The sequence below is a fragment of the Ursus americanus genome, chromosome 17, assembly GCF_024610735.1.
Source record: "Ursus americanus isolate L20-20 chromosome 17, mUrsAme1.1.p, whole genome shotgun sequence".
Taxonomy (NCBI): domain Eukaryota; kingdom Metazoa; phylum Chordata; class Mammalia; order Carnivora; family Ursidae; genus Ursus; species Ursus americanus.
This window is the reverse complement of record NC_142143.1, coordinates 36,274,021-36,295,448: the sequence shown is the minus strand read 5'-3', so window position 1 is coordinate 36,295,448 and position 21,428 is coordinate 36,274,021. Positions and strand designations below refer to the sequence as shown.

The 21,428-nt window shown below is 37.8% G+C and overlaps 1 protein-coding gene across 1 annotated transcript in view; it reads left to right on the top strand.

Moving 5' to 3' along the window:
* Positions 1–21,428, top strand: part of ACSS3 (acyl-CoA synthetase short chain family member 3) — a 149,572-nt gene that overhangs the window by 49,390 nt on the left and 78,754 nt on the right. Inside the window, exons 4-7 of the mRNA XM_045779883.2 lie at positions 4,029–4,163; positions 7,883–8,023; positions 18,133–18,213; positions 18,294–18,389. Of these exons, the coding sequence (XP_045635839.1) occupies positions 4,029–4,163; positions 7,883–8,023; positions 18,133–18,213; positions 18,294–18,389 (453 nt within the window). The remainder of the gene's footprint in view (positions 1–4,028; positions 4,164–7,882; positions 8,024–18,132; positions 18,214–18,293; positions 18,390–21,428) is intronic.

The window sequence follows — 21,428 nt, the reverse complement described above, 5'->3', positions numbered from 1 at the left end:
GGATATTTAAAATTTGTGTTTTCTTTGGCATATATAGATAAAACCAAAAATTGACTTTGGGGTCAATCTTATGTGAAAAACATCTTGCTAGGTACAGTGAGGAATATAAAATATAAGATTAGGTGCGTACCTTTCAAGTTAGCTTGCCATATATTTGGGTGTATAAGGCATACAAGGAAAATAATAACCAATTTATTCATTAACATATATTTATTAACTCCCTACTATATGCCAGGTACTATCCTGAGAACTGGATAATGAGTGATAATTACCAAATGGATGGAACACATAGTAGCTTTGTAAGGTACATACTTCCGGGAATGGTGGTGGAAGCACAGTGGTGAAGAGGGGTACCTGGGAGGGGTGGATTACGTGTTCCGGTAAGTTACCAGACAGTGACTGTTTCAGGCACTGCGAGTTACAGGTGGCTGCAGCGACTCCTCAGCTGTGCTGTTTCAGCACTCGAGCAGCCTCACGCATTACGTCAGCAGAGGACAGGACAGCATCCCAGTAAAACTCGGCAGAAACGTGCTGTGGGTGGGGTTCGGCTCTCAACCATTGTTCACAGACCCCTGAGTTAGAAGAAGGAGTGACTTCTTTTAGTTGGAGTGGCTGAAGTGGACTTCCTGGAGTTGAGGTTTGAGTTAGAGCTTGGCTGAGATTCAGCCAGTTGAAGAGAGTGATGTTGTGGGATCCAAGAGGAGAGAAAAAGAATATGTGTGAGTCTGGCCTGAGACAGTAAAGGGTAAAATTCATTTGGAGGACAGGGAAGAGACAGGTGGCTGAAGAGGGAGAGGTGGTGAGCTTGCAAAGGCAGTTTTTGTCTGAACTGAGTCTTGTAGACCTTGACTAATCAAAGTTTTTGAGCAGGTGGGTGTCTTGTTTTAAGCGATGCTAACAGGAGGCAAGTCTTGCAATAGGATGTGAGTGGGAGGGAGGTGAGAGGCTGGAATAAGACCGGTGGGCAGGTGGTCTGTCTGTGAAGTAATGTGCAATGTGCAGCAGAGTAATAGCAACGGGAAGATTAAGGAAGGAAGGTTGTTACGGGAGTAACAGATGGTTGACCTTCAGAGTTTCACAAGCCCGAGCTGACACATTCCTAACAAGGGAGCTAATATGTATTGAGGTCCCCTGGGTGCAAGGCAGAGAGTGAGGGTTTGCATATCTGACTTTATCTGGTAATAGATCAGTTATTAGAACCAGGAAGCTGGTTTGTGGACTAACCGGATAGGTTTTTTCTCTCTTTTTCAGACATGTTGAGTCAGTGCTTAGGAGGGTAAATCTAGGGGGAAGTATCAGTCAGTCACTAACCTGCAAGCCAGTGGGCAGCTGGGGGCTTCTTTGAGGAAGCTATAGATTCCAGCATTTTAGCTATAGAAATCCTAAACACCATTTGGATAAAAATATGAGATGTATTATATGTATTATTTCCTTTCTAAGGAAATTTTATGATGTGGGGAAATTGAGATACATAAAAATGAGGATTTATAAAATGTATACTATATCACTGGCTAAGTTTTTATTCATCACACATGATATAGGAAAGACGTTAGGGTTCAAAGCCAATGGCCAAGAAAGAATTCTTGGGATGTCTTTGGTGCAAAAAGGTGGTTTTATTAAAGTACGGGGGACAGGACCAGTGGGCAGAAAGAGCTGCACGGGGGTCACGAGGAGTGGCCCATGATATACTTTCAAGTTGGGAGGGGGTTAAGGATAGCATAAGCCTCCCAGGTATTTTGGAAACAAAGTTTCCAGGATCCTGAAGGGGCTAGCTGTTGTTAGGAAAAGGTCATTCGTTACTGTTTAGGAAAAACTCAGTCATGAGACTCTTGAGATGCATATCGGTGGGTCATATACTTGGAGGACGATTGCCAGCAGGCATCTTGGGGGATAGAGATAAAGGAAGTTTCCAAAGGAATTTTTGTGTGCTGAATAGACTTACAGGATCCTGGGGGCCTGGCTAAGTTTGCCTTTTGCCCTTAGCAAAGTATTAGCATTGAGGCAGCTGAGTTCCTGGAGGAACTTCACTCTGTTTCAAGGACTATTCAATGGGCTGTAAGATAGTAAGGAAATTTAATAATTTTTCTTCTGTCTTTGTTTCCCACAGCAACAAACACATACACACACACACACACACACACACTCCCTTCTTAAGGAGTTTAGGCAATGAGTGTATATGTTTATGGGCATGAACATTGAGCAGATCAAATTAAAGGCGAGGAGATAGAGATAGAGATATATATCGGAGATACTTGGATGAAATGAATAGTTGAAATCAGGAACGATTTTGATGTCATAATTTTCAAATAAGTTGTCTCAAGAAAAAGCTTTATTTTAACAGATGAAAATGGGAAGACTGTACAGTATGGTAACAAGTCAGTCTAGACCAAATAAAATCTCCAATAAAAGGCTGATGAATAGAAATGTAGAAGGGATTCTTTTTTGAGGGAAAGAGTCTAATTTTGACTTTATTAAATTATTCAAGCTTTGATATATTCTATATATATTTTTAATTTGATATGGAACTTACTTCCATTTATTCTGAATTCTAATCTTAGGGAATGTTGTCTAGAATTATTTTTGTGAGTATTACAGATATTAAAATGTGAATTCTATTCAAATGTCAGGTCTTTAAAAATACAGTAAAAGAAACAAGACTTAATTTTCGTTTCTTTCTTTCTTCTTTCTTTCTTTCTTTCTTTCTTTCTTTCTTTCTTTCTTTCTTTCTTTCTTTCTTTTTTTCCTTTTAAAAGGCAGCTTGATACAGTGGGAAGAGAAAAGTTCTATAACCAGACAGAACTGGCCCTCTTTCTGATTCTAGTAACCTGGGGCAAGCTATGTAACTGCACTAAGCCTCAGCTCCATGAATATTAAATGATAGTCAAAAAGCAGACAGTATGATATATGCATATACTTGGTATAATATAAAACTTTCCTAGATGAAATGCATTATAACTAGAAATCAGAATTCAGGAATAGATGCACCATCTTCGATTGATTATCTGTCTCCTGAATAATTTATTATCTGCCTCCTTTGCTTTGGACTTCTTGGTGAAGAAATAGTGTACTTATAAGGATAAAGACATGTTTGTTTCTGTAAATTAATGAGAATTTTGGTTCAGTTCCAAAAACATTTATTGAGAGCTTATGGTATGGCAAGCATGGGGCCAAGCATAGAAGACACAGAGATAAATGGGATCCAAATTTGGGGTTGGGGAGCTTCCTGTGCAGTGTGGGGATGAAGGAACATTCTGACTAGCATTGGGCATCTGAGGCCTGCCCGGAATGGACATTAACCCTTACTTCTTCAGCTCCCTCCAGGGACACCTTTTGGCTACACCTCTGTATATCTTGAAGAATGACTTGCAAGTTGTAAGGTAAAGAAAAGGGCCAAGTGTAACTTAGTGACAGGTTCAGGCTTTGTGGGGCTTGAAACTTAAGGGGCCCCTTTTAAGAAAAATACAACAAAATTACAAATATAGTATTTGGCAAAAATGAACATATTTAGAATGAGAAAAGGAGCATAAAAAGAAAAAATCAGAGATTCAGGTCCCTTTTTTTTTGTGGTCACATTTAAGCAGAGATGCTGACATAAAAAAAATGTAGTAACCCTTCCTGCTAGCAACAGGCTGACCCTCCCCACCTGAGAAACACTTCAGCACCAACCAGCTGGTATGGGGGCCTCGGTAGGTGTGGGGGGGCCCCAGGTTTGCATGTCCCCGGTTCAGGGCATTTCTACTTGGCTTCATGAATTCTTTGGGAAGTATTTGTTAAACAGCTCGTACTTACTGGCCCAAAGCATCACTGAACAGGAAGTTTGGAGCAGGTCAGTGAGATCTATGTAAAAGTTGTTAGGGCTACAACATTTACAAAGTGTTTATTGTTTCCAGGTAATTTATTCAATAGAGAGCAGAATCATTACAGCACTTCTTTAGAAATGCGAAATTGCCAACCTGCACCTGAAATATTGTGCTCACTTTAATTCGTATTGTTCAACTTCCTCAGTTATTGTGATTTTTCCGTCGTAGCCCAAGGTGGTTGTTACAGCATCATTTGGGATTGAACCTGGAAGAAGAGTAGAATACATCCCCCTTCTAGAAGAAGCACTGAGACTGGGACAACACAAACCAGATAACGTGCTCATTTATAATCGTCCAAATATGGTAATATGAATATTGAATTTGGTGCTTGCTTATGGTGATGTGCTAGTATGATTCTAGTTTTGACCATGTGAAAGAAACACTTGATTTATAAACCATTAAATATACTTTTTTGAATGTCACCATTTTTGCAAAAAAAAAAATATGAATAATGTTTTCTGTGTTTATGAAACAAACTAGCTTAAAACAAAAAGATTCAAACATATATAATAATATGTAATGTTAATGAATTGGATTTTATGAATAGTCTATTGTATTAATTTAAATTATAATAATCACAATAATACTAACACTGTTTACCATGTGATTTTTGATACTCTACTAATGAATAGTTTAAAAAATCTTCCTGATAACTTTACGGGTTAGGTGATAGCATTATTCCTATTTTATGTAAGAGGAATCCAGTGAACAGCTAGTGAATGTCAGGGTCATGATCTGAACACACGTACTCTGACCACATGCTTGATCCCTCAGCTCTCCTACCTTGTGGAGTGCTATGATTAATTTGTATGTAAAAATTGTCTTTTAAAAATTTTAGAGAAGGCATTTAGTTTGGAAATAAAACTATGTTCAGGAAAACAAAATATGAATATTCTAAACAGATAAGTTATTTTGTGATCCACGAAGGAAGAAGAAACAGTCTAAGACCACAATGAACACATTTTCAGGGCTTTTCCTAGTAAATTTGATCTAATGATCACCTTATTCTTACATCCATGCAAGTATCAGCTATTTATGGTAGAACCAACTTGAGTTCTTGCAGATTAAAATTTTTTGCAGAAGAAAAATGATAAGAGTGCAAAGAATCGTGTAATTTTATGGAACTCTTGAGAGGGTATCTGCAGAAAATGCTTAAATGACAAGATATAAGAATAGAAAGCATTAAAACAATGTCATTTTGATTACCACCTAGCAATTCCCATTACCACATTAAATTTCTGTGTAAAGTTTTAGTAGTCTGTGGTTCTTGAGCTGCTGCACTCAATGATTTTAATATTCTCACTGTCTACAAGAATTTTGAGTTTCTTTCAGATGCCCTCAAGCATATTTTTAAAAAGGCTTGTTGCTCTTAAGTCCAGGAACACAGAGTCAGCAATAAAAGAGGCTTTGGGTATGAGGAGGTTGGAGGAAAGGTAGGAACACACACACACACACACACACACACACACACACACACACACGTGTTTCTGTGAGTATGTGGCATTTGCATAAACAAAAACTCATAAATTTGTAAAGAACTTACCCTAGGCCCAAAGCTAAGTACTTTCATATACTTCTTATTTTATTTTCACAAACCAATGAGGTAGATGCTATTACTGGCCCCATTTTACAGATGAAGAAACTGAGTTATGGAGAGGTCATAGCTCAAAGTCACAGCTAATAAGTGGTGCCAAGATTTGTACTTTGGTTCAATGACTTTTAATCAACAAGATATATGCTAATTCTTTTACTTTATAAACACAGTTGAAATGGATATGCAAGTTTCCTATTCAGATTTTTCCAATGCAAATCTCTTCTCTTTCCTCTTTATAGGTAGAGATCCCCTCCTCCATCCCTCCTTCCCATAGCTGGCTTACTCTCTCTCTCTTTCCTTTTTTCTTGAGACTCTGCCCTCTATTTTGACTCATCTTTATCTTAGATGAGGGCTTTGGATGTCTCTTGTCCTTTATAGTAGGCCTGCTGTTTAGTTAGTAATTAAGCCCAGTGGACTGGCTTTGCTTTCAATTTAGAGACACAAATTATGAGGCTCAGTGGTGTGTCTCATTAACCAGGATTACATTTTTGCCAAAGGAGGTAAAAACCTGGCTGCCACTCCTAAGTCTCAAGCAAGCAATGACAGAATGAAAAGAACATCACGTCAGTCATCTCTGGTGCTCTGCCAGTGTTGCCGTTCAAGAATGATGACAGGACGTGTCTATAGAAGTAAACGTATATATGTAAAAGCTAATGCTGATTTTACCCCTCTGCCTTTTGCGAAGTCTTCTTTACACATGCCTGTAAAGGATTTTCTTAGCCTGAAGAATAACCATTCATTCAATCCTCATTTCAGTCAATCTGTAATAATTTTTTGTGATCATTCAATTGACATTTTTCATTATGCAGTGTGATAAGTTTTTTTATAGGTCTGATTGTAATGTCAAAGGCTTGGTAATTTGAAATTAGTTGTGTTTATCTGATTCATAAAAACACATGGAAATATACAATCTGGTTACAGTTAACTATTTTTATTTATCTCATTGGCACATTCAGGGTCTATCAGAGTGAGGCCAGAGAAGCCAATTGGGCTTCACCTTTATGAAGTTCAATTCTGATTGCTATCTGTAATGTGTTTATTCACAAAGACATTGTATTTGTGATATTAGATCAAAGTGTTATTTTGTAAACGTACTCATTTAAATATATGACCGTATTCACAACCCTGATTAATATATTAAGGATCCTGAAAAATGGAAATGGCCTGGCTTTTCTAAACCCCTCTGAGCTCTGGAATGAATGGTTACACATGCTCTGTAGGTGGTGGATCTTACTAATTTTGAGGAATGTGTAGCCTTGCCTATGCCTAAACTAATAAATTCACCAAATATAAACTTCCTGATGTGTCATCTGGAGCTTAGTTAACATTTCAGAAAGTAATCGGGCATGTACTGAATCTTAATTCTACTTAAATAGCTGTGACTCCCCATTAGAATACTTTTTCCATAAGCCACTCCTTTCTCTTCATCTGGCTTGTTTTGTTGGCAGTATTTTAAATAAAGTGGTCTAATTTCTTTTAATTTGTCTCTGACTAACTCATGACTCTATTATCATAAAGTTGACAACACGGAACTTGGTTCTAGGAACAAAAAAGAAAACAGACATTTCTACCATATTGGTCAATGACTTAGATGGAGGAAAAATGGGGGGCGCCTGGGTGGCACAGTGGTTAAGCGTCTGCCTTCGGCTCAGGGCATGATCCCAGCGTTCTGGGATCAAGCCCCACATTGGGCTCCTCTGCTATGAGCCTGCTTCTTCCTCTCCCACTCCCCCTGCTTGTGTTCCCTCTCTCGCTGGCTGTCTCTATCTCTGTCAAATAAATAAATAAAATCTTTAAAAAAAAAAAAGATGGAGGAAAAATGGGATAGCATTTTAGATATGTCACATATACTCATTAATTTTCAAAACGAATCTTTGTTCTTGAAAAAACAAAATTTGATTTCTCCCCCACCTCTGAAAATGGTTTAATATTTTCTCATTTGGAAAGACGGCCACAGTATTCTAAATTGCCCTTGTATAAAGAAAAATTTTAATGGGTTAGTTGATATTTCATTGTGAAGACCTTAGTTCCAAAATAAAAGAAAAGAAGTTAGAAAAATAGAAATTGGTTATAAAGTTAATAGTGTACATGTGTTTATGGAAAACATGAACCTCTGTTAGGCAAGCTCTGACTGTTGATGAAAACATGACTGCATCTAATTGGATTTCTTAAGGATGTCCTTAGATTTGAATAAAACTTGTTCTTTTGTCAGTTCAGTTGAAGCCAACATCAGACGGTTGGACTTTTTAGGAATATTTTTAACTCACGACCCTGAAATGTGTAGTCATAAATCTGATAATGTGGTGCTATCTAGGCCTAGATTTTTAGTCAGAGGCTCCGACTAATATATATATAGATTCAGTCAGTCTCCATTGTTCTGATGTAACCTCCTTTGTTCAGTGCATATTCCCGTTTACTTCCTGTGTAGGAGACAGTTCCTTTGGCTCCGGGTCGTGACCTTGATTGGGAGGAAGAGATGGCCAAAGCACAGTCGCATGACTGTGTTCCTGTTCTTTCGGAGCACCCGCTGTATATTCTTTACACATCCGGAACGACGGGGCTGCCCAAGGTATTTGCTCTCTGAGAGATAATTCCTGTAGTGGCAGATTTCTTGTGCACCAAGAACGTTTGAATACTGATTGAAAATGCAGGTTGTACCCAGAGGATTAGGCTTGGGTACTTTATATCTCAAAGAAAGTTGTGTTTAAATCTTGAAAAATATTAATTATATTTAGTGTCAAATGCTTTGCCCCTATTTCTTCCAGAATCTTCACATATATCAGCAAGTTGCAATTGCTTTAGTAAGCTATTAAGATGAATGGATATTTGATCAAACATCAGTTGGTTTAATACAATTTCATAAAACTGTGTTTTAAATTAAATATTTTTATTTTCTAAATTGAGGGATAACTTTTGTAGAGTATGGAATTGATTTTTTGATCTAATGGAATTTAAGTCTTTGTTTTAAATGCAAGTTTGAGAATTGACCTAGACAGTTTGAACAACAGGCAATTTATCCAGAGTATTGAACTATGCGATTTGCAGTACTGAAGACACTCAAGGATTTTTTAAATCTGCTTACAAGAAAGATGTTTTCACAAAAGCATCAATATTTTTGAGGGTGTCAGATAACAAGTAAATACCACTTTTGCCTGTATCTCCAACTAATACTGCATCTTCATACAACTTCATAAAGCCTTGCAGTGTCATCTTCCTACTCATTTTTATTAAGGAGTTCAGTAGTCATTGAATCATAAAATTTTAGTGGGGGAAGGGACTTTCACAATCACTTGCATCCCGGAGAGCAGTGACCTCTTTGATTTCGATTTCTGTAGCATCAAAGTTATGAGAATATAATTTATTAATATTCTTTAAATAGCGGTTCGAGTTGATTAGTTTTTAAAAAGAAAATTAAGATGTTCCATAGAAAACTCACTTGCTTGTAAAAAAGGAAACATTTGGTAGGGAATATATTCTCTCTGAGGACAGAGACCATGTTTTAATACATTTTAGTCTACCATCGTGCTTTGTATGTAGTTTGGTACTTAATAAATTTTTGTTGAGTGCATAAATAAGTAAATGCATACACATAAATATATTTGTGTCATTGTAGAATCAAACTCTTACGATTTCTGTAACAACTCTGGTCATCTAAAAAATATTCCTTCGTGTTGAATGACTATGCCTTGTTCAAGTGTCCAAATGATCTTCTGGGCCCAAACCTTAACCCTCCACCTTCTGCAATTCTGTATTATGTACCTGCCACACAGAGTCTCACTGAATGTTTGGCTATAAAACAAAAGGGGGATTCAGAAAGTTATAATCTAATAGAAAAGTATCAACGTGAGAGGAAACCCCTGACCCTGAAAACCTGGTATAACCTAACCAAATACAAAAGAACCCTCCAAAAATCACTTTAGCTCCTGTAAGCCTGAAGGATTCTTATAAAACCATTTGTGCCACTTCAGGACTTTAAATTACCCTGAACTTTGCTGTGGTCTGGACGGGGATCTTCATGGCAGGAACAGAAGAGGAGCTGGTCAGCGACTCAGAACTGACTCAACCAGTGTGTAGAAATGACAGTAACATATACAGCATCACGTTTGAAAAGTGGTGGTTCCTAATACAGAAGGAGCCTAGCTTTTCCATGTTTTGTCTTGGTCAAGAACTTCCCTTCTGGAGTCGTGGATGTCCAAAGTGAATATTGCTTGAAGATTCAGTTATTCTTATTTTCTTCCTAATGTACCATCCTAAAGATAATCTATTTCAGATTATAGATCTCTGTATTGAATTCAGCTCCATTCAATGTAAGTGTATTGAGTGTTCATTCTGTGCTCAAAGATATGAGTGAAGCACAGTCCCTTCAGCCTAGTGTGTTGGAATATACATGAACACAGGTGGTGCAAGGTAGACTGTGATCCTTGCTCTAAAAGGACAAGGCTATTTCTTTCTCTCTCAGGGAAAGATGAGATTGAATAGAATCTGAGGGATTATAGTCGATAAATTCAACAAGTATGAATGAGGACCCAAATATGTGTCTGGCTCTCTTTTTAGGAGTTTATATTCTATAGCCAGGACCCAGGCACTAAACAAAGAGCTATGTAATATGTGAAAAGGCAGGGTAATGGGACCCAGTGGTGGGAAGAGTGGAAGAGCTGTTCCATCTAAGAGTGGTCAAAGAAAGCTCTTATAAGATGACATTTGAAGGATGAATAGAACTTCTTCATAGAGTGGCATCCCAGAGAGAAGGGCATTATAAGCAGAAAGGGTTAGCATAAGCAAGGGAAGGATTGTGCAAGGAAGTTTCCAGGATGGCTAGTGCATATGGTACAAGTGAAGAGGAGAAGTGACTAGATATATAGGCAGGGGCCAGACTCTTAAAATTTAGCCACGAAGTTTAGGTTATATTCTGTATATAAGGAATGGAGGGCACTAATGCTACTTAAGTGGGAGAGAATATGAAGAAAGGTAAAACCTTGCAACATTTTGTTGGGAAGATAGACAGCTACACACAGTGGAGGCAAGGAGATTCATTTTCAGGTTTTCAGGACTTTACTTAGGATAGCACACTTAAGTAAGAAATCAGATTTTGTTCAAAGATAGGAGTGAGGAGGAGGAAGATCCAAGATTTGACACTGAGAACACAGGAGAATGGTTTTGGATATTTACTAAACACAGGAGGTAGTTTAGGGCAGGGGAAACTGGGAGTTCTGGAACACATTGAGTATGATGCATCTTTGGGACATTAACGTGGAGATCTAGCCAGAAGCTGGAGGTGAAGGTCTGGGTCCAAGAAGTGCATCTGGGTTGAGAGATAGACCTTTGTGGGTCATCAGTGTAGAGCTCTGGTGTTTAAGCATGGGAGTGAGGAGGTTTTGCAAAATAGGGCATGCAGAAGGGCAAGAAAAAGCAGTCGTCTCTCAAGGTCCCTCAGAACTACTTCCTTCATCCCTCTAGTGCACTTTAGAATTTCAATTGTATTGAAATTATACATTGTTAACAAATCTTTATGCCACTTATTTTACTCTACCTTATCCCTGCTAGTTTTTGTTTACTTATCTTCATAACATTGCATGTTCTCAGAGGTCTTAGAATATATTTCATACATCTTCGACTCCACTATGTCACTATCCTAAAAATTGGGCCATGGTAAATCCTCAGAATATTTGTGAAGTGATCTTTTACTACTTCAGTTAGTTCCCAGACTTTTCTTTATTCATAGGATTCTCATTTCACTTTTGGTAGGTATAATCAGGATTAATGGGATCTGAAATTTTAATATTTGAATTCCCAGAATAGAAGTACAGGAAAGATGAGCGCACATACATTTATGAAGCATTTAAATATAAATTTCATGTCATCATATAATTTGTTCTCTCAATCTTTGATCTGCATGAGGAAAAATAATGTCATGAGCCCATAAAAATATTCTGCTTAAAAATACTCATTTCTCATAGGCACATCTAAGACACACATAAGGCGATCTGTTCTTCGGTTAGAAGCTGCAGATCTATTTAGGGCACGTTTGCGTCTCTGCGTCTGCCACCCCTGGGTTTGTCAGGTTGCTGTATGTCAGGTTAATCTGTCAGCGGCTGTAAATATTCCAGCAACCACAACTGAGCTGCTTTGCATACACTTCTGCAGTGTTGTGGGCCTCTATCCTATTCAGCTTGGATGCCTGTATTCAAGATACTTCGAAGTACTACACGATGGAAGAATCCCTCATCTGCACGGGTGTCCTTCGGGGAGGGGGAGATTTAGTGATGGCCATATGTGTCTTCTTCCAGCTTGATGTCGTGAAGGGACCCGTGATAATCACACACGCACACACGCACACACACATAAGACACAAAACAAAAGTCCAGTGCCAAAGCAGAAAAGGAGAGCAGGAGAAAACGGGAAAGAAAGCAAAGGATTGAAAGGAAACCATGAGAGGACGTCATGCTAAGAAGTCAGGCAGAGAAAGACTATCCTATGAATTCACTTATATGTGAAATCTAAAAAATGAAACAAAACAAAACAGAAACAGACCTATGGATACAGAGGACAATATGTTGCCAAAAGAGAGGGGCTGATGAGATGGGCAAAATAGGGGAAGGGGATAAAAAGGTACCATCTTCCAGTTAAGAAATAAGACACGGAGATACAATGTACAAACTAGAAGGAATATAGTTAATAATATGTAACAGCTTTGTATGGTGACAGATAGTAGCTGGATTTATCATGGTGATCATTTCCTAATGTACATAAATATCGAATCACTATGTCGTACACCTGTAACTAATATAATATTGTATGTCAAGCCCACTTCAAGAAAAGAAGGAAGGAAGGAAAAAGAAGGAAGAAAGGGAAAGGAAAGGAAAGGAAAAAGAGAAAAGAAAAGTGGGTGGATAAAGAAGATGTGGTCCAAATATACAATGGAATATTACTCAGCCATCAGAAAGGATGAACACCCATCATTTGCCTGACATGGCTGGAACTGGAAGGGATTACGCTAAGTGAAGTAAGTCAAGCAGAGAAAGACAATTATATGGTTTCACTCATATGTGGAACATAAGGAATAGTGTGGAGAAGCACAGGGGAAGGGAGGGAAAACTGAATGGGAAGAAATCAGAGATGGAGACAAACCATGAGAGACTCTGGACTCTGGGAACCAAACTGAGGGTTACAGAAGGGAGGGGGTGGAGGACGGGGTAACCAAGTGATGGGTATTAAGGAGGGCACGTGTTGTGATGAGCACTGGGTGTTATATGCAACTAATGAATGATTGAACACTACATCAGAAACTAATGATGAACTATCTGCTGGCTAACTGAACATAATAAAAAAATTTTTTTTTTAAAAAGAAGCAAACGAGCAACAAAAAAAAGAAAGGCATGATGAGAAGGTGGTAGGCCTTTGGTCCTGATGTGCGTTTACACAATTTATATCACCTTTATTCCTACATGTTAGGTGACATTCATATTTCCTACCCTAGAACAAAAAATAGGAGAAAGTTAAATAAAAAAGCAATGAACTTTTTTTTTTTATCTATGGTACAATGCTTGCAGTTAAAATGCTGAATTTGCTATCGCTTTGCCTCTTATCCCACAGTTGTTCAGATCAATAAAAAATTATATTGCTGCTAAAGTATCCTCTGTAGAGGCAGCTTCAGAGACATCCGAAAGCCTGTAGCAAGAGATTTTATGCTGATGCACTATCCCAAATGGAACCATTCCGTTTCTACTAATATGATACACTAAGTTCTACAAGTTTCAAAGCTTTCTCCTGAACAAAGAAGACTATTTAAAACAAGAATTGTATTTTTCTTGCATGTGCTTATTCACTCAACTGTTCACATATTGAATCAGCCCACAAATGGATTACATGCCTACTCCGTGGCAGTTACTGTGCTGAAGATGAAGAGGCATTCTCGGAATAGGGGGCAATATGCAGCCCTCGGTCGGGCTGGTCACTCCGAGGACGGTTGCCAGCCCAGGAGCCAAGAAGAATTGCGAGAGACACTTAACACAAACTGTGGGATTGGGGACAACTTCTAGACGAGGTGGCACTTGCATGATGTCTTTAAGTATTTCTGTGATGAAGTAGGAGCTAACCAGGTTCAGGGAAGAGGTGGGGGGGGTTGGTTCATTCTAGAAAGAGGGGATACCATCTGTAAAGCTATTATAAGAACAAGATGATTATTGATCTGTTGGATTTTTTAAGTAATGAGAACTGTATTTTCTATTTCTCAACTCACTAGACCCCAGTCATCATCTTGTGATGGATTTCTTTTATTTAGGTAAAATATTTATTTACCCTTTCTTCTTTTGTTTTTTTCCTCAACTTGTCAGGCCAAGTTGAAACACGCATGCACACACATATAAGCATATATATTTATGTGTGTGTGTGAATAAATACATATCTCATGGATGTAAATATGCATATTTGTTTTGTATAAGCTTCTAAGATGACAAAGGGACTCGACTTAGAAAGTATGAAGTTTTGAGTACTCCAAACTTCCCTTACCTGAGTATTTTAAGATTTGCTGAAGAAAAAAACAAAAAAACAACTCTTTTAGGATGAAGAATCCTAAGCTCTTAATCTTATCACACTCAGTCTTTCTTCTTCTTCTGCTGAAACCCATATTGTTCTGTATTTTTCTTAAGTTGCGGCAACCAAAACTGCTACCACACTTGATGCTGACATGTTTTCTTTCGTATTTTATGTTTTACTTTAATGGCCCCATTTATGATATTTTGTGGTTTTCCTTGGTTTCAGAGGCAGGTCATTAAGCTGGAAATCATAAAGAACCATCTGGGATGATTCTGTGGTCCTATTCATGGGTGACAAATAACCAGCCTTTAATTTTACCTGCGTGGATTGAAGTTTTAAAACGCCCATATACATTAAAGATGTGTTGTTATTGTTGTTGTTTTGTTTGTTTTAAAAAGCACCTTTGCATTGTCTCCTTTTGCATTTTTGAGATAAAATTCACTTTCATGTCTTTATTTGGGGTATAGAGTATTATTCCCACCTGTACGTCTTTCAAGTTCTCCAGAAGACTTTAAGTGTTATGGCTAATACTATAAATACCAGAACAGTACATTGGCAGGTTACAGGACTTTCCTGACAATACATTAGTTCATCCGATGTTTTTATTTTTAAGGTAGATAGAGCACAAGTACATAAGGAAAGTAATAACAGACTTCAAAACAGTAAAGTGCAGCATGCTTGGGTTTTAGGGGTAAGCACTGATATTAAGTGTTTTTACCTCATACTCAAGATTTCAAATATTATTTATTTATTTTAAAAAAGATTTTATTTATTTTTTTGTCAGAGAGAGAGCACAAGCAGGGGGAGCGGCAGGCAGAGGGAGAAGCAGGCTCCCCACTGAGCAAGGAGCCTCATGCGGGACTTGATCCCAGGACCCTGGATCATGACCTGAGCCGAAGGCAGTCGCTTAACCCACTGAGCCACTGAGGCATCCCTCAACTATGTTTTAAAAGAGTTTTTAGGGGCGCCTGGGTGGCACAGCGGTTAAAGCGTCTGCCTTCGGCTCAGGGCGTGATCCCGGCGTTCCGGGTTCGAGCCCCACGTCAGGCTCCTCCTCTATGAGCCTGCTTCTTCCTCTCCCACTCCCCCTGCTTGTGTTCCCTCTCTCACTGGCTGTCTCTATCTCTGTCAAATAAATAAATAAATAATCTTTAAAAAATAAAAAAAATAAAAAAAAAATAAAAGTTTTTAGTTTCTGATTTATTTTGACTAATAAAATATAATGATTTCATTTTTGAGCATGATTTGTCTGTTTTTAGAGGCTGAACAAAGTTTCTCTTTTACATTTTAATTATCATTACCTGGAAAATGTGATCACAAACAAGGACCAAACAAAAAAAACCCTTTATCACCTTACTTTTTTAGTCACATATTAATATTATGATAAAGAAATTCTTTTTTAACGTAATCTTCCAATTTTTATTTTATTTTCAAACTTTCTATGAAAGAGCTACATGAAGAACATGGAATTATGTGGGTTTTCCTATACCATATCAAATACTCAGAAAATTGATAACTATTACCCAAATATGTTGGAGGCAAAGACCAAATTTCAGATCTATTATCTAGATTAATGAATGAATGAATTATCTAAATTAATGAACATTAATGATACTTGATGGAAATTTTTACATTCATCCTTAAAAAAATAAAAATAAGTGGATATCAAAGACCAATGAAAAACAGGATCACGGCTTTTCTCTCTCTATAGCTCCATTTCTGTTGTTTTTAATGAGAATTTTTTATGGCAATCTTTGGTTGTTTTGACATTTCTGGCTTTTGAGTGGTATCAGCACAGGGAAAAATAAAAAGCAATAATTGCTAGAACTAAGGAAATATTTTTGTTATCAAGATGCTAAGTTAAATTATAGATATATAAAATCATATATAATCGTATCATCTATAAATCATATCATATATAAAATCATAATTTTAAATGTTTTTTCATGCATAATCTCATTTTAAAGTCCCACTGTTTTGGTGTCAAATGGATTTAAGCACTCACCATTTTCTGGGGAAAGCAGCATTGGTTAATATCCTTTAAAGAAGAGTAAAGGATAGATTTCACTTGAGAGGTTAAATAGAAATTTGATAGCTTATTCCTTTAAATTATCTTTTTAGTTTTATCAATGAATTACTACTCATTTATGTTTTTTCTAGCCTTTTCTTCCTTTTTATCATTCCCAGTTGATTCATATTACCCCCTGTACTGTACAATCTAAAAATGTACCCAGTTATAATAATATTTAGAATTATTGATAACAATGAACTCTAAATGCAGGGATTGGCAGATGGAGAGAAAATTCTAAAACATCTTAAATGAAATCATTACTGACATTATTATCACTGTCTACCTTACTAAATGGATAGCATAGTATCTATGAAAAAAAGCTTCACTTTTTCTTCTCTACAAAATGAATAGAAAATTTGCAAGTTGATTACTATCAAATTCCTCCAGGTATTGAATCATAAGAAAAGATCTCAATAAAACAAACTAATGAGTGAAGTTCTTCGAAGATAGTACAGAATATACTGGGGAAAGAGCTGCTGCTCAGTTTATGTGGGAAAATGCATGTGTGAAACCTACTGGCAGGGGCTAAGGATGTCCTGCTCCGATGATGATCAAGAGAGCCAGCTGTGTGCTAACCATGTCACACAACGTAGAAAATAGCTGTCAAATGCTGAGGAAGCTGCATGAGACATTTGTCAAGAGACCAGGTGTTTCTGCTGGTAGATAAAATGTGTTCCACAGCTTGATACCTGTGTTTTATTAGTGGTACCTGAGGAGAGCAGCAACTTTAGTAACTAATAGAAAGTCAGTTTGTTTCTCATTTCTCTGATTCACGGATGCATATTAAAGCTTCGGAGTTACGGGGGCGCCTGGGTGGCTCAGTCGTTAAGCGTCTGCCTCCGGCTCAGCGCAATCCCAGGGTCCTGGGATCAAGCCCTGCATCGGGCTCCCTGCTGCACTGGGAGCCTGCTTCTTCCTCTCCCACTCCCCCTGCTTATGTTCCCTCTCTCACTGGCTGTGTGTCTCTCTGTCAAATAAGTAAGTAAAATCTTAAAAAAAAAAAAAAAAAAAAAAAAAGCTTCTGAATTATGCCAAAAAGTTCCAGCTAGTAGTGCATGTATTAATTAGGGCTGTGTTTGCCTTTAGGTAAAATAATTATTTTTTGCATAGAGTAATAATAATTGCTTTACTAAAGGAAGTTTCAAAATTCATGCGAGCGAAATATAGCTTGTTTTTTTAGCAAGCATTCCCTTGATCATTCTGAATATTCAAGTGGTTAAGCCTTTTTAAGCCAATGATGATTAATGTTTATAGTGAAGCAATAAATGTAGTTATTAAATTTATCATCAGCTTTTATTTATGGTGACTCTTGTGCCAGTTTTCAAACTTTAATCTTGTTTTAAAGTTGAACATGTTCAATATTGTGGAGAGCTGCTAGAAACTGGTTCCTGAAAGCTGTAATACTGTGATGTAGCAATCCCTCCTTTTGCCCCAAATGTAACATAAGGCAAATCTGTCAGCCTTAGATCCGACGCAGGAGGATTGCTCTGTCAGAATCCTAGAGTTCGTCATTAAAGAATTGTTTAGCTCTGGTGCTACACTATTGCGGTCCCCAGTGTAACACTGTAATGAGGCTGCAGTCAGAATATGACTTTGTTTCCTCTGAGCATCCTATTATTATTTAATAATATTAAGGAATAGCCATCCTTGTGTTAGCCTGTGTTTGAAGAACACAATTACCTTTGACTTTTCTGTGCACTTAGTTTTGAGAGTTTCCATGTTTGTTCTGGAAAAATGTCTGTAAATGTAATGTTGTTAATTTATGTTCCCCCTGGAAAAAATTTTAATTGCATGTGACTCTGTGAGGTCGGAAGTTTTCTTTAGAAAGTCAAGAAGGGTCTGTGAGAATGGATTCCATAAGTGAACTGTTGTAGACGAATTTTTCTGTGTTTATTATTGAGGCAGCCAAATAAATATTGATGTCAATACAATTATATGAAAGCCAAAGTAATATGTCGTTTATAAAATGTAAAATAATTTAAACAGGAACTTTTTAAGGTGGCTAGTGCAAAGGTAGAGAATCTTCTAACCCATTGGTTGTTGAGGTTAACTTCATGTTTGCTCTCCTTTAGGGTGTTGTTAGGCCCACCGGGGGATATGCTGTGATGCTGAACTGGACAATGTCCTCTGTCTACGGACTTAAACCCGGAGAGGTAAGCATGGCTTTAAATTCATGGTACATGACCTTTCCCTGGAGAACATTTATGTATTTTATTATCTTCTTATTTTTTAGGTGTGGTGGGCAGCCTCTGACTTAGGCTGGGTTGTTGGACATTCCTATATCTGTTACGGACCTCTTCTGCATGGGAACACAACAGTCCTATATGAGGTAATCAAATGAAATTAATACCACCTAAAGATAATTTTTTTTTTAACTGAAACTTTTAAAGAAGTAGCTTCTAAATGGGAACAGAAAAATATGGATTGGGGGCAGGAGACATTTTTATGTATTCTTCCAGTTAAAAATATGATTTCAAAAGAGAAAGGAATACAGAAAAATAATAGCCAGCGTTTAAATTGTGCTGAACAAAGCCAGTAAAAATTGTCTTACGAAAAACATATACTAATCAGCATGATGTCTATCCCTAAAGGATTTCTAGAACATATTATACCAAAGTTATTGTAATAGAATAAAGGGTTTTTTTTTTTAAGTAATCATTCCCTTTGAAGTAAACAAAATAAATCTCCACACTGAATACCTGTAATGAGCTGTGGTACGGGTAACATAAATGCGACAGAGCTGAAGGTGCCACTATACGTATTTATATTTAGAAGTATTAAGCTGCCTTTAGAGCTGAAGAATATACTGTTCTTGTGCGTTTATTGTCGGCCTTTTATTATTTTTGGAGTTTATTTGAAACGTGATTTTAACACCATGAAAGGAGCCCAGTTATTTGCCTTTATCTTGGAATGACGTGCTCAAGAAGAGTGTAGATGCTTTATAAGTATTTTTATGTAAAAGATTAAATATAATAACTACATTCTAAAACCTTTTATCTGCACTCTGGTTTCTTTCATACAATGTAGAAACATCCTCTATTCTTTCTGATAACAAAACAAAGCTTTTTCGACCTTTGCCCACTTCTAGCTATCCCATCTTTATTTTCTTCTACACTAAACTCCTTGAAAAGAGTACCAAATCCACACTGTGAATTTCATATTCTTCCAGTGGCTCTTTATCCCACTGTGGTGCAATTTCTGTCCACGTCCCTTCCTAGAATCTGCCGCAGCAGAGGTCAACCGTGACTTCGTGAGTGACCAAGTCAGAAGGTCTTCAGTCTGATTTTCTTTTCACTCTCTCGGCACGTCAGCCGTGCTGTTTCCTGCAAGTAATTCTCTCTCCTCTTGAGCTCCATGCCCCTTTGCTATTGTTCTGTCTGTTTCTTCTTCCTGCATGACTTTTCCTGTGTCTTTCCTTATCTGGTTAATTCCTACTATGCTTGAAGACTCTGCTTAGATGTTATCATCTTTACGAAGTTTCCTCTTGCAGCCTTTGGTTTTGTTTAGTGCCCTTTCCATGGTTCCATTGCCCCTGAGCATATGTCCATCACTGATCACTGAGCTGAGCATAGTTTCTTTATATTATCTGTTTATACCTAGTAGAGCGTGAGACCCTCAAAAACCAGTCTTCCAGCACAGTGCATAGCCACACTAAACACTCAGTAAATGCTCATGAAACTAAATTGAGCTCTACTTCTCTGTTCTCCTGTCTCTCAGACAGCTTGACCTCCTTTCCTCTCTTGGTTTCTCTTACTTTGGTCCTAAACATTGGGGTTTATAAGGATATTATTCTTAGCCTTCTTTTCTCATTCTGCTTATATTTTGGGGGTGATCCTCATGGAATTGGATCCGAGTAGTACTAATTAAACCAAGGCTTCTAACTACTCCTCTCTATATCAGATCTTCCTGATGAGCACCAACTTAATGTTAGCCTGTCTTTGAACGGTCCATACACATCTTATGCTCAAGATGACATGAACTGAACTCACCAGCTCCATTCTTCCCTGCAAAACTCATTTTCTTTCCACGTACTTTCCATGTACTCTGTAGTTTTGTTAATTTTACTGCATCTACCCAGTCATTGAAGCTCAGAATTGAGGAGTGATTCTAATTTCGTGATCTTTACATATCACATCCTGTCACTCATTACATTTTGTTGAATTTATATTTTAATACCTATCAAAAGTGTCCTCTCTCTTCCATGCCTCCTGCCATATATTCAAAGCTGATATCCAGCTGGAATGCAGAAAGTATGTTATTGACTGGTATATATTCTGTGTTTGGCTTCTGAAATGATTTATGCTATGTTTTCCAGTTGTATATTTCAGATTATCATTTGATAATCATTCTAGACCATGTTCTAACAGGTGCTTCTGTCTTTAAATGTCCTTCCAGGGTACCTCTACCCTACCTTCAGTTTCTGAGCTTTCCCCACTTATAAGTGTCTGTCTAAAATGCAAAAGCCAACATAGAACTTTGTGGCTTAAAATCCTTCAAAGGATTGAGTTCTGCTTTTGCAAAGATGAGGGTGACATACTTTTCTCTATTCCTCCCTCTAACTAGAACTAAAAGTCACAAGTGTGTCTAGAACAAACATTAAAAGACCGAAAGGGGGACAGAAGAAGGGAAACTGGCTTTAGGGACCTTGGGACTCAAGGATCAACATGGTAATAAGACCCTGGGTTTTATTTTTCCTGCATATATCCTAGATTGGCTGCTTAAAAAGCTGGCAACCCAGAAATGCCAATGATAACAACAAAAAAACTAAACCCAAAAGCTAAGCAAACAAACAAAAAAAACTGCAAAAAGGAAAAGAGAAGCATGATCTCTTAAGTCAAAGGAGTAGGAAAGGGACAGTCTAAATAAAAAATAAAACTTTGGAAGACTCTATTCTAGGCAACCACCACAGAAAAATCCATGCTGTCTGTCCCTGGCGCCCAACAGCAAAAGCTGAGTTTAGACTTCCACATTTGTCAAGCCATAAGGAGGAGTGCTAACCCTCCATCTTCCTGTAGGGGTGTCGGAGAAGTTCGACTAGGGAGCCAAGACTTTTATCCCTGCCCAGTAGTAATGAAGACCCCTCAAACTTGTAGTGACAGTGAAGCCCATAGGAGTTTGGACTTACACCTCCTCCCAACAGTAATGAGGTACCCCTTTCGCTCCCTGTTGGGGTGGTGTCAGAAGAGGCCATGCAGGGAGCAGTAACAGAGCACTCTTAGCTTTCCCAGCCAGGGAGTTATCAATAGAGCCCACTGTTGGAAGTGGAACCCACCAGCAACAATGAGAAGCAGTCTCCCAGTTGGGTATCAATGGAGGCCAAATGAAGAATCTGGATTTCTAGCCCCTCCTGTCCCTTCCTTGATGGAGT